Source organism: Macrobrachium rosenbergii, chromosome 15, assembly GCF_040412425.1.
Source record: "Macrobrachium rosenbergii isolate ZJJX-2024 chromosome 15, ASM4041242v1, whole genome shotgun sequence".
Lineage (NCBI taxonomy): Eukaryota > Metazoa > Arthropoda > Malacostraca > Decapoda > Palaemonidae > Macrobrachium > Macrobrachium rosenbergii.
This window is the reverse complement of record NC_089755.1, coordinates 15,499,342-15,516,162: the sequence shown is the minus strand read 5'-3', so window position 1 is coordinate 15,516,162 and position 16,821 is coordinate 15,499,342. Positions and strand designations below refer to the sequence as shown.

The 16,821-nt window shown below is 37.1% G+C and overlaps 1 protein-coding gene across 1 annotated transcript; it reads left to right on the top strand.

Annotated features, from left to right (window-relative positions):
* Positions 1-15,317: 15,317 nt before the first annotated feature.
* Positions 15,318-16,303, top strand: LOC136846264 (52 kDa repressor of the inhibitor of the protein kinase-like). The gene is made up of 2 exons (XM_067117073.1): positions 15,318-15,606; positions 15,885-16,303. The coding sequence occupies exons 1-2, from the start codon at positions 15,318-15,320 to the stop codon at positions 16,301-16,303; spliced, it is 708 nt and encodes a 235-aa protein (XP_066973174.1).
* Positions 16,304-16,821: the final 518 nt, after the last annotated feature.

Here is a 16,821-nt window from a genome sequence, read left to right as displayed (position 1 = left end):
TGGCTCTAATTAGGATTTCTGACAACTACACCTGACTGAAGGTGGCTGTGCTCCGGTGAACAGGAAAAGTTAAATGTGAAAAATATTTAAAATTTACCAATAAATGCAAGGGTTGGAGGTAAACTTAAGATGTCCACTAAATAGTATAATTCACTAAATCAATCAGAAGATAAAATATGTACAGGAGCTATCAATGGAGGTCCATGGCACTGTCAAGAATTACATTACACAAAAGAATCACAAGTTACTCAAGCAAAGTGCCACAACCGCAAATCTTACACTCTAGGCCTTTCGTAGGCTAACACACAAAAGATATCAGGGAGGATCCAGAAGATGAACAGTAGGGGATACAATGAGCGAGAATGTTGCAATGTTGATAGTCCAGATATCTTAACCGGATGTGGCACCTGGACATGCAGGAAGGAGGCACCACTGATCTACATTTGGTACCACACAACAGCGACTCGATGTCGCGGATCTGCAAGAGCAGTAAAGTTGAACACATATGAATAGAATCGAGTAAAATGACAAAGAATCCACGTAGGCAAAATATTAGGACACTGTCTTACATACTGATTACAAGTTAACACATGTATGGAATGAAAGTTAAACTATGTCACTATTTATCACAATTCCACCACAATCAAAATCACAGGAATCTCTGAGGGAGAGGATCAGGAATAAAGGTACAGGAAATTAGGAGAACAGGTATATAAGCACAGGAAGGTTATAGGTAATGGGGCGACAAACAACTTCCAATCACATTATGTTAGGTCCATGGACAAGACGTGAGGGTCTGCTGTAGGGCGTCAGCGGAAGCGTTGTCACTCAGGGGCTCCCCCACCAAAGGGCAATATGATGAAGGACAGGGGCACTGGTAGACTAATAGGGCATCAGCGCTCAGAGGTGAGTGGCTGGATACAACAATCTTTGGAGTAGGCAGTGTAGGAACTATTTTTGAGTAGGACTCGAGCAACAGACTCTCGGTGACTTCTAGACAGGGTGACGTCGTCAGGTGATTCAGCAGGGTGACGTCTTGTGGGAGGCGGCTAGCAGAGGGCATCCAGTGGCATGAAGTTGGGTGAGGAGGCTAGAGTAATAGCGTAAGGTCGACTAGCTGTGATGTGTGTGTTTGGTGCCAGGAGGGTGGCATCGTAGAGTGGCATTGTAGAGGTAGCTAGCGCGGGAATACTAGCAATGAGTCTTTGGAAGTAGGTTGAGCAGAGTATCTATAAGTAAGAAGACATCTGAAGGGGGACTAGCATAGGTTATGCTAGCAGTGTGGCTTCTGAAGAGGGACTAGTGCATCATTGGTTTGCCAGGGCCAGTATATATACCACAGTCCACCGGTGCCGGTTGCATTTTGACACTTCTGACAGTCTCTTCTTAATGGGTTCTCCACTGTTCTCCTTCACAGGGTGTGTCGCTAATCCGGCCAGGTACCTAGAAAGGTTTCGAGAGAAGGGGTGTCAACTGGGTGACAATTAGCTGCGAGAGCCAAAGGGATTTGTAAGCAGGGATACAGGTATTAGCAGGCAGAGCTGCAGGTGCAGGTCAGGTCAAGAAAGGTGACCTTTGATGGCAGCACAGGTAGTTGGGAAGGAGGGGAAACTCAAGAGGAATGCGAAGGGGCATGCGTGACTGGGGAATTGAGTACAATAGTAGCAACAGAAGGAACTCTAAAAGGGGACGTGCTACTTGCAAGCGGCTGCTAAGAATGTCACCTTAGGGGCGCATTACTAGGGTCAGGTCAGATCGATAATGACTCACGGTACTTAGTTTCTCATTAGACACCTGCACTGGCTTAACTGAGCCTGGGAAACATGGGAATGCTTGTTGCGAAAACATCAGAGCAACTAGTACTTCTTTTGAAATGTACGAAATTCATATGGGGAAAATGAAAAATAATTTACTTTAACTTAAAAGCGAAAATCAAGAGGGAAGACTCAATACCAACGGCAAAGACGTTTGTGACAATATTAATACATGCAAACATACGTACATAAAGGTGAAAGAGAGTCAGGAATTAAGAGTTCTCATTCCACCTCCCTTTTCTTCTGTCTGCGAGGATTTTCCAGTTACTCTCAGGAATAATTGTTCCCAGCGATTCCCGCATCCCATTCCAGGAACGATAAAGCGAGAGAATAGGAATCACTGAGAACATCTGTTCTCCTCTCCGTCCTGTAATTACTCTCTTCTTCTTCTTCTTCTTCTTTTCCTTATTCTCTGTCTACTTCTTATTCTTCTTCTTCTGCTGCGTATATATGATAGTCTGTTCATGTGATACCACTGCCCTCAGTACGACTCATTTAGCGCGCTGTAAGCATTACTAAAAGGGCATCTGCAGCGTCCCTTCGGCCTCAAACTACACCCACTTTTTTGTAGCCTTTTACTTTACCGCCGGTTATAATTTCTGTCAAAACTAAAACGTATAAAATAATTTTTTTAAACACGCTTTTATTGAAATGAACTAAAAGTAAAAATAATTCTTTGAGACACCAGAATTTTCTTATAACTAATCGTGTCAACAAAAATAGAAGCGTGGGCGCCAAATATGGAAGGAAATGCTACAAGAAAAGAAAGATATTTTTGTTTCATTTCTTGTAGCATTTCCTTCCATGTTTGGGGTCACGCTTTTATTTTTGTAGACGTGATTAATTGTAGGAAAATCTTGGTGTCTCAAAAATTAATTTTTACTTTTTTAGTGCATTTTAATAAAAGCATGTTTAATTTTTTTTTTATTCTGTTATGTGGAAACATTTCTCTCTCTCTCTCTCTCTCTCTCTCTCTCTCTCTGACAGATCTGCATTTTCTGATAACTCTTGCATTTTTATTGTTATTATTATATTTCCACATCCTATTCCCGTTCCGCCTGATTGATCCCATCTGTCCCATTGGTGTGATTTATCAAGAAGATTGTTGGTTCCACGATGAAACAATCGGATGACAACCGTATAACGCCAGTTGTTTATATCAACTGTGTTTTTTCCGGTCTCGTTGATCTATGATTCAGTTATTCCTGGTCAGATTAGAGCACAAAGTTTTTTTCTGCTTTTTTATTGATAAACGCCTATACGGCCGGCGTATTTTCTTGGTTTATCATCAATATAAACCCTGGTGTATACTCCATACACAAATTTGCATGTTGGGTGCATATATAGTTTGTATAATTCCTTGAAAGTATTGACTCTTTATCTATTTATTAACTTTTTAATTACTTTTTATAATGAGTGAGATCTCTTCTTTCTGTATTTCCCTTTACCTTCTCTTACTTCTTCCTAATGGGCAACATATTCTTTGAAAGCTGAATAATAATAATAATAATAATAATAATAATAATAATAATAATAATAATAATAATAATAATAATAATAATAATAATAACTTGATTTTCAATTCCCGCGGCCGGCTGATGATGAGTTAGAGGAGCTTATTTCTGGTGATAGAAATTCATTTCTCGCTATAATGTGGTTCGGATTCCACAATAAGCTGTAGGTCCCGTTGCTAAGTAACCAATTGGTTCTTAGCCACGTAAAATAAGTCTAATCCTTCGCGGCCAGCCCTCTCTAGGAGAGCTGTTAATCAGCTCAGTGGTCTGGTAAAACTAAGGTAAACTTACTTCTAACACTTATATGGCTTCGACAACATTGCACCAATTTTTTTTTACCATCGTTTCCTGAAATAATGTTTTTATTAATAAGTGTCAGATATCCACCAGGGAATGTTAAGTGTGTTAAATATTACATCTTTTTCATGAATACAAATCCATTTTATTCTATTTTCACTAAAAGCAAAACCCTTAGTGATTTTTAAGTGGTTTAAGAACTTTTTAATAGTATTTCGAAAATAATAACATTAACAAAAAAATTTAGCTAGTGTTTATTTGCGTATATATTTTTAGGTCATTGATGAATAAAATTTAACAGTTCACGTTAAGAATACTTATTTAGGTTGTGGGGATATACTGAATTTAACCCAAATTTAGATAATGTTTATTCGTGCAAATATTTCTTAGTCATTTATACACGAGATCTAGCGGTCCATAAGTTTTTATTTCTTTGTATTCAAATAATAAAATATAAAATAAGAAACATTTCTACCAATACAAATGGCGATATATTGACAGTAACTCAAATTTAGATAATGTTTATTCCTGCATGTATTTCTAGGTCATTTATACACAAGGTCTAAAGGTCAATGAGTTGTCGGTTTTCTTTTAATATTAAAATAAAAAAAATAGAGAAAAATGGATATTACATACAAAACATTTAAGCTGATTCTTCAATGCTGACATCTGCGCAAACTTTCATTTTGAATGTGCAAGAATCATCAGATATTCCGTTACCGATTTAGACGGGAAAGAAATGCAGTTCCTTTAGTGCCTACTTACTGGGGAACCCCAACCCCACTGTCTCCCCCCCCTCAAAAAAAAAAAGAAAATTAAGGGGTAACTTTACATTCCTGGCCAAAAATGCGACGGTCGTCATCACAGACGTTTACATATTTCCGGTGACGAACAGACCTGTCGTAGCAGCCAATAATTTTCAAATGCCTGAGGTTTACAGAGAACTGCTGGCATTGAGAAAACACGCGATCGATCCCTCGTGTCGGTAAGTGGTAGAAGCGACGCCAGGTAGCACAGGTGACGGATGGCGAAAGAGAGAGAGAAGAGAGAGAGAGAGAGAGAGAGAGAGAGTGCGTGCATGCTTTGAGTGAGTGTAATTTGCATTAGCATCGCAATTTTCTGTTCGTGTTTGCGTGAGCTGTTCTCATTTCGCTCCTGGGCTGTAAAGAAGAAGAAGAAGAAGAAGAAGAAGAAGAAGAAGAAGTGAAAGTCTTTGTTTTGTTTGTTTTCTGTAGAAAGTCTCTTCTTTTCTCTCTATTTATCTTATTTATTTATTTATTTGTTTATTTATTTCTTTACTTATTTCCTAAATCCAGACAACAGTAAACAAGCAAATAGATCTTTCCTGCCATGAAGGCTCTACTGTCGAAAAAGTAAAGTCTCAATTTTTCGTCTCCTGTTAAAAAAACAAAAGCGAGTCGCACCTTATTTTAGCCAAGATCTCCAAAGAAGATATAACTAAAATATACTCATTCTATTATAAACATGGATCCTCTAAGCCTACAAACCCTTGAAACAAAGTAGAGGGATAAACTCATTCAAGAAAATTCCCTCAACAAAGTCAGGAAAATACTCCTATTTAACCTTAAACCTCTCTCTCTCTCTCTCTCTCTCTCTCTCTAAACACGTCCACATTTCTCTATTACTCGGCTTCTTTGCAATATTGCAGTTAGTTAGTGACACTGCATTTCATGTGGGCAAGATGTTTCTTTGCTGTGATCTCTCTCTCTCTCTCTCTCTCTCCCTTTCCTGTAAGATAATTGTTTCAATTGCATTGTCCAGCATTTTTGACATTTTACATTTCACCTCTTCTCACCCCCCATTCCTATCGGTGCTGAACTTGGAACTAAATGGCATCAGAAGTGTCACTATTCATCTCAGCGACCTTGAAAACTGTGGATTAGATTAATATCTCATTTTTTACATTTATTTTTCACCCCTTCTCATCCCTCCTTCCTACTGGGGCTGAACTCGGACTTAAAGAGCATCAGGGGTGTCACTATTCGTCTCAGCGACCTCGAAAACTATGGATTAGACACTAATATCTGTCATTTTTTACATTTTATTTTTCACCCTTTCTCAACCCCTCTTCCTATCAGGGGTGAACTTGGACTTAAAAGGCATCAGGAGGGTCACTATTCATCTCAGCAACCTCAAAAACTATGGAATAGACACTAATATCTATAGTTTTCGGTTATTTTTACGTCAACCCTTTTCCACACCCGGCCCCTTTGGTGCCAGTGATGTCTTACCCCCATAGTATTCTTTTTCCAGATAATAAGTCATATGTATACCAAGCTTGGTGGAATTGCTCAGTCATTTCATAGTTATGTTGGAACATACAAACATACATACATAAATCCATTTTATATATATGTATATGTATATATATATATATATATATATATATATATATATATATATATATATATATATATATATATATACATATACATATATATATATATATATATATATATATATATATATTATATATATGTATATATGTATATATATATATATATATATATATATATATATATATATATATATATATATATATATATATATATATATATCTTCTTCTTCTTCTTTTAACGTGCTTTATTTCCCATTTTTGTATGGGGTAAGCACGATGCCTTCTTTGAAGGACTTTTGATTTGGCTTTGGGGTAGACCGTAGTCTCGATTGGCTGCCCTGCCTGACATCGCTTAGACCCCGGTAGCGTATGGTACATGTTTCATACCAGACCCAACGCCCTTTCTTCACAGCAGCGAGTTGTTGCGCGGGTAGGTCGAGTTCGAGACGTGTGAGATGTTTGTTTGTTTTTTTTTAGAAGACGTTGGGTGGCTTTGTTTTGTGTGTGTATTTAGTCTGTAACACCCATTTGCTTTTAAGCAAACCTATCCGTTGATTACATACATAATCCCGGGGTGTCTACACGGATAGCAAAGTGTCTGCCTCTCTGATCAGTCGGCTGCAGATTTGAACCCGCGCCATGAGACCTCTACGAAGTCCAGAAGCTGCTGCTGTAACCGACTGTGCCATCGAGGCTCTATATATATATATATATATATATATATATATATATATATATATATATATATATATATATATATATATATATATATGCGTGTGTGTGTGTGTGTGTGTTTTGTGCGTCTGTTGTTTACATGCAAACAAAAACATAACATCATCATAATATAGAATCACAGTCCCTGCCTTGTGATAAACATGGCCCAGCTTCAAGAGAACATTATCCCTGCAAAACTAAATGAGCCTTCAAAAGCTCCTTCCTCCTCTCTTGTTTGAGGAGATGTAAAGTGTCCCTGAAAATATATACTACTTTACAACGCGAATGGTCGTGAATGATGAAGGGTATTTTCAAAAGTAAAGGGTATTTCCAAAAGGATGAAATTAATCATTAATATTTCTATCAAGCTCAAATTCCTAAAGCTGAATTTTATTTTTTTTATTTTTATTGAACCAAGACGCGCGTCTACAACTTTATTCAGTCACCAATGTGAAAGGTATAACTTTTTTGAAGATTTAAGAAACGTTCCCTATAATCCATCAGTCATCCATAAAATAAAACCACTTGATAAATCCAGGATTCACGTCCAAATCCGAATTAACCTCGAAATCTAACCCTCTGTAGTTACTAAATAACTTCAAAAATATCGTTGAAATTATTTATCACTAGAACAATATAAATCCTGTGCCAACTCACCAGTCTACAGAATGTAGTCGATATTCAATGGTAAATTAAAAAAATAACAGACACAGAGATGGGCAGACAAATTAACAGTAATTGTTGAACAAAGAACACCTGCCATCTTGACTGGTTTGCGTCAAACTGAAGAATATTGAATTAATTAAGCTTCCCCTCTGGTAAGGGTCGAGCAGCAATGAAAATGGTCAGTTAGATCAGATTTTCCGTATTATTATTATTATTATTATTATTATTATTATTATTATTATTATTATTATTATTATTCAGAAGATGAAGAACCCTATCCGTATGGATCAAGCCCACCAAAGGGGCCACTGACTTGAAATTCAGGCTCTCAAAGGATATGGTGTTCATTATAATGAAGTAGCAGAAGGTAATGGGATATAGACAGAGAAAGGATCATTTACTGAAAAAAATAACAAATTAATAGATAGATACAAATTTAAATAAATTATTAGAATACAGGGAGTACTGTTGTGGAGTAGTAATGGAAAACTAACGATTTCTTGATGAGATTTCAGAATTGGGGTTGGTCTCTGCTTCGGTAAACTTATTGACAATAAACTCTGGATAAAATTCGTTTTGTCGGTTCTCGTTTATTGAAAGAAAAAGATGTCAAGTCGTTATGTATACATAAGCATATACATGATTAAACATATTTCTTTTCGATATGTAAAGTTTTATTTCTCTGAAGGTTACAAATTTTCTAGTAAATTGTAAGGAACTGGAATGAGAGGTCGGTTGTCTCAGAGGGTTTCAGTACTTTTTAATGCATAGTAATCAGGAATTGACGATTATTCCAAAGGGTTTCAGTGCATTTAAACGCATTTCGATACCAGGGTTGTATGCCTGAAATAAACATGCACAAAAACTATGTGACTTCGTTCCTGCTGCTAGAAAATAATGTATTTACCCCAATGATAACATGGCGTAAGTATTCTATACCTGCTTCACAAAACTCGCTCTTAAGCATATTAAATAGCTGTCAAGTTTGGTCTGGGCCAACTTTCAAATACTGACCACCAAATTCTGTCCTGTAAGTGTTCAGTGCCGTCAGAGCACCTCACACGGTGTTCTTCCATCTCACTTTCCACCCTCTCCTAACAATCGTTTCGTAGTGCAACTGCCAAAGGTTATCCTCCTGTTTCACCTTTCAAACCCTTTACACTCAATTTTCCTTTCATCACTGAATGACCTCATAGGTCAAAGCACTTCGTCTTTGGCCTAAATTTCATACTCCAATTACAATGCTACACCAAATTCTGAGGCACTGATTTCACGGTCATCAAAATCACTCTCAGGACAACAGAATGTAACATTCCCTGAAGTATGGAGACATTTTCCGTTTCGAAAGGTTTCTCCCAATTCTGTACTGACCCATAATATCAGGTATAATAAAGATATGGCACCTCACGATGACAGCTGCTAGCAACCAATCATGAAGTCTGATTTCTAAAAATTCTCGTGGAAAAGGTGACTTTTTATATCGTATCAGTCCAAACACTTACCCTTGGAAGAGATTATGTATTAATTTTCTCATAGCTATGGGAGTACTTTTAACTACAAAATCTAAAAGATTCCGTTGGCCTCCACATTTATGAGCAAGGGGGAGTCCAGTCACTAAACTGGTTCAGTGATATCATTGTATAACTTTCTACAGAATCCAACATCTCGTATGGTCTAACTTAAATGAAATGATCGTAGAAAAACGATGCTTACGGGAAGGCATTATCTAAATGTACTTCGTATGTGTCTAAGAGTGCGTGTTTGTGTTCATGTGAGTCCGTGTGTAAAGCCAGTTTTACAATATATATATATATATATATATATATATATATATATATATATATATATATATATATATATATATATGTATATGTATATATATATATATATATATATATATATATTGATTGATTGATTGAAGTCCTTCATAGCCGTTAAAGGAAGAATATAGGGTCATATTTCACTAATGTTGTTCCCCTTTGTTTTTTTGTAATATTATTTTCTTACCACCAACGCCTCGTGTGCTTAATGGAATTAAAGAGTAACTCTCTCTCTCTCTCTCTCTCTCTCTCTCTCTCTCTCTCTCTCTCTCTCTCCTCCCTCTCTCTCTCTCTCTCTCTCTCTCTCTCTCTCTCTCTCTCTCTCTCTTTGTACGTATAGAGTCTATTTCTACAACGATCTTCCAAAAAATCAAGGTGATGTACTTTTTCCGCTCTGGGAAAACAGGAGTAAAAATTTATGTCGGCGTATACACTAACATCATATACAGTACCCGTTATTATTTTTGTTTTCAAGTTTAGGCTCTAAAGGAAAATATAACCACGTACTTCAAGAAGGGGAGGTCAGTGGTGGCACATAATTCCAAACAACTCTAAGTATACACATTCCAAAGACGCATTTATTACGGCCATTGTATAAACATAGGAGTCGTTTTCTTAGTTACATTAATTAGTTGGAAATCGAATATAAATTTTGTCAGTACCTTCAATGATTCTAGAGGCCAGATGTCAGACTCATTTGTATGGGAGATGTCTCCTAATTTACATTCAAGAATACTAAACTCAGACATAATTAGGCTTGATTCTTATGTCCAGAAAAGCGTTGAAAATAAAACTGTTGCCTAAACTCTCCCTCAAGCATTCATGGCGCCCGCGAAAGACGGACGCATTTCCAAGACAAATAAAACCACTTCAGGAGATGAGACGTTTGACGCAACGCAGATGCTCATGAGAGAATTACCAAGCATATTCACCAAATTCTGGAACGCTTCATTCTTGCTATTTTACCGCTGTCATATTCTGTTTTATCGCTAAAATAAACCTGGTTTTTTAAATAATAGATATCTCTGCTATACGATATCTGAGCAATAATTATATGAGTCTGTAGATTCCTAATTTCTTGATGCTCTTACTTTTTCAGCAAAGCAGACGAAGTTGACAATATTCTTTTTAAAATATTCCAATAATACAAGGTTAGTAATAGTCTTTTGAAGAATGCAGTAATATTTATCGAAATGCAAAAGATAAGGTGACAATTTTCTTTTTAGAACATTGCAACAATTCTTTTCAAAATGCAGAGCTGCAAGATGCGAATTCTTCTCTAAGATATAAAAAGCATCGTTTAAATAAGAACGAGATTGGAAGCGTCTTCTGAGCAATTGCCTTCGAGTTTCTGCGGAAGTGAGAAAAAGATAGTTGGAGCGACATGGGAAATCTGCAAGCTAAGCAACGTACAAAACTCCATACTTTTATGCAGAGAGAGAGAGAGAGAGAGAGAGAGAGAGAGAGAGAGAGAGAGAGAAACTATAAATTTGTTACATCATCAGCAACCTTAGCGCGAATTTGCAAGAAAAACTTCGGTAGATTGGCCAGAAGTTGATGAATAGTTAGGAAACAAAAACTTCCTGGCCCCAAATCAGAGCAAAGGACGATCGCTCCTGTAACATTCTTGGTGAAATTCTCACTCACTCACTCATTCACTCCTGACTCACTCACTCACTCATTCCCTCCCTCACCTCTTCACTCACCAATGTTCACTTTTTATAGGCAGACTCATTTCTTTAAACGAAACACTTGTCAAAAAAAACAGTATAATTCTAAAGGTCAAAATCGTATTAAAAAAAAACGAAACCACTAAACAGGAGAGAGGAGGAGGAGGAGGAGGAGGAGGAGGAGGAGGAGGAGGAGGAGGAGGAGGAGGAGGAGGAGGAGGAGAGGATTAGCTCTAAGGCAAGGTTCTCGGAAGTGAGGTCTCCATCCACACCCTGGTTGCTTATCCATTCTCTTTTGTCACTTTACTTTTATTCACACTTTTTTTTCTCTAAATTCTAACTAGGCTATATATGCAGTCCACAGCAAGGCTCGACTTCTCAAACCTAAACACTTTTTTTTAAAGGTTCAAAAACGCTGAATGTTTGGGCGGTTACGTAAATTTCTTTAAAAGCTATTTTTTTCATCTCATATTCCATCACAAATCCCACTTCATGAATAAGAGAAGAGCAATTCACGGAATGTCATCTTGGTCATGGTTTCATCATATCGTGGTGAATACCTGTCTTATATTCTTGTTATCAAATGAATGGATTTTAAAGGGGAATTCTTAAGAAAGACTGACCTTTTATTTAATTTCTTGCCTGAAGTTTACGCTTTCAAGCAAAGCACTGGGACACTTTCGACCATTCAGCGGTTATTAAGACAGTGAAAAGAGGGAGTTGGAGTGGTTGGGCAACAAAAGATTCTAGAAATTAAAGATAAAATACAATTACCTATAAGTGAAACTGAGAGAAAACCCAACAGTTGCGCTAAGAAGTCATAGTCAGAGAGGCTGGACAGCGAGATTGTAGATAGAAAGCAAGAAAGGAGGTAAGTCAAAGGCTAAAGAGTGGGTGCAGCTACGGGCCGAAGGGACGCTGCAAACACTTTATCATTAAATTTTTTTCTTATTTAGATTAGGTTCAGAATAGGCCACTGGATAGGTTGGTCAGTTGCGAACTTTAGCTTATGTTACATTTGTCTTATAAATGCAAGATAACCTTTCAACGTTTCTCAACTGCTGTAAAACAGTATGGCACATTTACAATTCCTTAGCTGCAAACGGGTATCAGTAAAATTCGTCATTTGGGAAAAACATCAGGCACTGTAACTCCTTTCAGAACGAGCCATAGGGCAAATCCATTTACCCATCATAGGTAGGCATTCGCTGGGCGTCGTTCCTCAATGCAATTTCCTCAGGAGCGTCCTTCCTCCTTTCCCAGAGTAGGAAGCGAGGTCTGAGAGCTAAGAAAGAACATTTTGTTTTATGTTACAACCAGGAGGAGAAGGAACTCGTGTGTTCAAGGGCCCAGACTCTTTTTGGGTAAATCAAGAACATCAGGTTCGTCTTGTTTTCGTCGACAGGGCGAGCTGAGATTAAATTCTGATTAGTGAAAGCATTTGCTCTTCTTGACGGTGATTGGAGGCAGGAGCCGGTCTTGAAGGGGTGATTTGTGGAATATTATTATTATTATTATCATTATTCAGAAGATGAAGGACCCTACTCGTATGAAATAATCCAACAGGGGCCAATGACCGCAAATTCAAGCCTCCAAACAGTATGGTGTTTATTCGAAAGTAGAAACAGAAGGCAATAAGAAACAAAGAAAGAGGAGATCAGTTATTAGAAAAACAGGCAAATTAACAAATTAGTAAACAGAAAAAAAAATGTAAGTAAAACGTCTACTGATCTGATAATCATTGAAGTTTCACTAGTGCAGCCATCTTGGTTTGCATTTCTTCAGTCCAAAACTCGTCACCTTCAACCATATAATCTCTAATTTTACATTCGCTCCCATAGTAAAACTTTATGACACAAAAAAAGACACAATATCAAATACTGAATGAACCATTCCATAATAGATAACTATTGTTATCTTGGTATAAAGCGAAATTCATCGGGAAAATCTGTTGGAATACGACAACACATATCTAGCAAACAATTCCTCCACTGAGTGTCGACCAAGCGTTCCTTGTATATCACGAATACAAACAAAATAACCATTCTAACAATGCCTGTTTCATAGAACGGTTTCAGTGGAGTTTATATATAAATGAAAGATGTTATTTTACCATTTCCGCTCTATAGTTGATGTCTTTCCGCCTCTTGAATTTATTGGAAATACTCCGGAAGAATAACAATTTGCCTTTTATGCATTTCACTGCTTTCTGCACATTAGTGAGTGTACTCTCTCTCTCTCTCTCTCTCTCTCTCTCTCTCTCTCTCTCTCTCGCAAATAATTGTTAACAACTAATATATGTTGACAAAAGATCATTTCTCTAATGGGCAAAACAAACAATATGTTTATTTCAAATGTACTCGGGCGCTTCACGATGATTGGTTGAATGTGCCATGTCCGAATAACATCATTATATTTTAAATAAGTATTTGGTATCCAGGGGAAAAAAGACTTGACAAAAAGCGCAGGCAAAACTTAAAGCCTCTGCAAAAACAATGCTACCAACGAGAATAAATTTAGATTTTTGGAATTTTTTTATATCAGAAAAAATATAAAAAATTCAGACAAAAATAAGATGAAAAAATGTTTAAGCAAAGACAATCTTACAACTGAAAATAAATATCAGAAAAAAAATATTTTATAAAACCACACGCACAAATTTAACCTGAACAAATGCTTCAGTAAAGGCGAAACTACAAATGAGAATCAATTTAGAACTTTGGAATTTTTGTTTATATCAGAACAAAATATTTTACAAAATTAACCATAGAAAAAACTTAATATGAAAAATGTTTAATCAAAGACAAAGCCACAACTAAGTATCAATTTAGAATTTTGGAAATGTTTCTTTATAAAAAAAATATATGAAAATAAACAGAAAAAATGATTCAGCAAGGACAAAGCCACAACCGAGAGTCAATTACGGAAAAGTCCAGGAAATGTTTCTCCACCAGCCTCCAGAAACACTACCATTTGGGCTTCCCTTTCTGGTGCTGAAACAGAAGGGACACTCGACGAGATTTTGGGGTTGTCGGGCGGTGGAGTGCTAACCCTTACGTAGCCTTATCTTGACAAAATACCATGTATTATTTGTCGATAATTGGTATAGCTCTCCAGCCCTCTTTCAGTATCTTTATTCCAGGATGACAGGAGCCTGTGGTATCGTAAAAAGACGACGAAAAAGCATTCCAAGCGTCGCTCCTATTGTCCGCAGGGGTGAAGTAACACAAAAGCAAGTAAACAATACCCTTGCTGTTCACTGGAGGGACAAGCGGAAGGTTTCCCTCCTCGCATCTATTCACAATCCTCTCATGATCCTCAGCCAGAATGTTGATCCTCATACTAGTGGAAGAATATCCAAGCCTGAATGTGTCATTGATTATAACACTAACGTGCGTTTGACATAAAAGTCGGATGCAATTATATCATCTACTGATTGTGCTCGTAAGACGCTAAAATGGTACAAGAAACCTTTTTTTTCACATGTTAGATATCACAATGTTGGATGCACAAATACTGTATACGCTCAAGACCCGTAAAAATGCACACTGCCAGATTTCATAACTGAAGTGATACGCCAGCTGTTAGAAAATAATGGTGTTGATCACCCCTCACCTGGTCGTCGCTCTCTGCTGGAGATCCAGCCAGACTTTCTGCATGTCATTTCATTCGCACGATGCCAGTGCCACCAGGTGCCAAAAACAGAGAGTACAAAGGGCTTGCTATGTCTGCCGATATACAAATCGTCGACCACACCAGAGAAAAGACACTCGCTTCCACTGTTGTGAATGTGATGTTCCACTATGTCTAGAACCATGCTTTGAAGAATATCATACTCTCAGAAATTTGTAAAAGTGTTAGAGAAAAAAGAAAATGTAGTTTGCAAGTTGTATTATTGGATAAAAAATAAAATAAATTTGTTTCTAATTTCAATTCTGTAAGAAAAATTTATATAATAAATTGTTCGTATTAGTGGGGAAAAAGGTGGATTAGGGAACCTATAAGGGGAGGTAAGGAGGGTCAAAAAAAAAAAAAAAAAGAAAATAAAAAAGAAAAAAAGCGAAAATGGACAACATCACGAGGATTGTCTCAGCAGCCAGCTGTGGGATACGCCCCTAATGCAAACTTCCGGTTTTGGACCTTTAAACGTGGGTTGTGTGCCTTTTAAATACTATGTTCTTTCTTTTTGGGACCATTTCGCATTGATTAGGCCAAAGAAATAATTTTCAGTTTTTTGTAACCGGAGGGAGTAAACTTTGTTTACAAGTATGTAACCTCCAGGACCCACTTAGAGCAGGTCAGCCACCCGAGGGATTATCGATGAATCATCCGTCTGCTGAGGTAGTGTGGGCCAAAGCACGTGGATTCACCCATGCTCAGACCACGCAAGTCAGTGATTCACTTCTGCATACAGAGTGAACTTGCAGTTGTTGGTGTCTTACTATACAAATTTTTTCGAGAAAATGCCGAGTAACTGTTCTATATTTGGGTGTTTCAATACCAAAGCAAAAACCAAAGAGACTGGTGTGAGGCATTTTCGATTTCCGAAGGATGAAGTGTTCAGAGACAAGTGGCTACATGCATGTCGTCGTGCAGATCCAGTGAACCCTAAAAATGCAGTCATATGTTCAGTGCACTTTACTCTACAAGACTATGCAGAGGATTTGAAGTCACGACTTCTTGATACTGAATCGCCAAGGAATAAGAGGGCATTAAAAGAAAATGCTGTTCCATCTCTAAATCTTCCAAATGGTAAGTGTATTGTTTGCAGTAGCGCTCACTACTTCGTTATCAATAACATATTTGTAATATGCATGGGTTTATTATAGAAAGCATGTGTTATATATATATATATATATATATATATATATTTAATGAGTATTTCAACACACAGCATATATATATATATATATATATATATATATATATATATATATATATATATATATATATATATATATATATATATATATATATTTAATGATGAAAAATTGAAAAATTGTTTTCTAATGAAACTATCATCATCACAGGTGTAGCTCCAGCAAAATCATCAGTTGCAAGAGACGGACGGGCCCATAAACGAAGTGAGAGGAAAGCTGTGAAAGAGCTCTGTGATATGAGTAAGGAAGATATTGGTGAAATTGTGGCTGATAATGCAAGAGAGACAACTCAAGACGACTGTGTTGAAAATGATGTCGGTGAGTCATCTTCTCCTGTTGTTATAACAGTCATTCCAGTAGAGGTAACAAATGAATTGCAACGGCTGAAAAATGAAGTAAAACAACTAAGGGAAGAAAATGAATCATTGAGAACTGAAATTGCAGATTTGCGTGGAAATGTTGTGCAAATTATTAGGAATGTAGTCATAGCCAGAACTGAAAAAATCCTGAGCCCTTACTTTAGCAGAACTCAAATCAAAGCCATTATAACTCAGAAAAAGAGTCAGTGAATGGAGTAGTGAGGACATTGCGGCTGCTTTAACGTTACGAAGTTTAAGTCCAAAGTGTTACAAGTACTTGAGAGTAAAAAGGATTTCCCTTGCCTTGTCCAAGCACACTGAAAAGAGAGCACAAAATTTTGACTGTGAGCCTGGGATTTTAACTTCAGTAATGACATTATTAAGTGCAAAGGCTGACACATTTCATACTCTTGAAAAAGCTTGCTGTCTTAAGTATAGACGAGATGAGTGTCAGTAAGGAATGGTGTTTTGACAAAGGAAAGGACACTCTTTACAAACCGCATGACAAAGTTACAGTTGTTATGTTAAGTGGCATTATTGGGCGTTGGAGGCAGCCAGTTTATTATGATTTTGATCAGTCTGATGTAGTAAAAATCCTGTTATCTGTGATAAAGAAAGTTGAGGCAATAGGGATTACAGTTGTTGCCATTGTGCACGATATGGGATCAAATAACCTCCGCATGTGGAAGGATCTTGGGATTGATCCTCTTCAAGATAAAATATCCTTC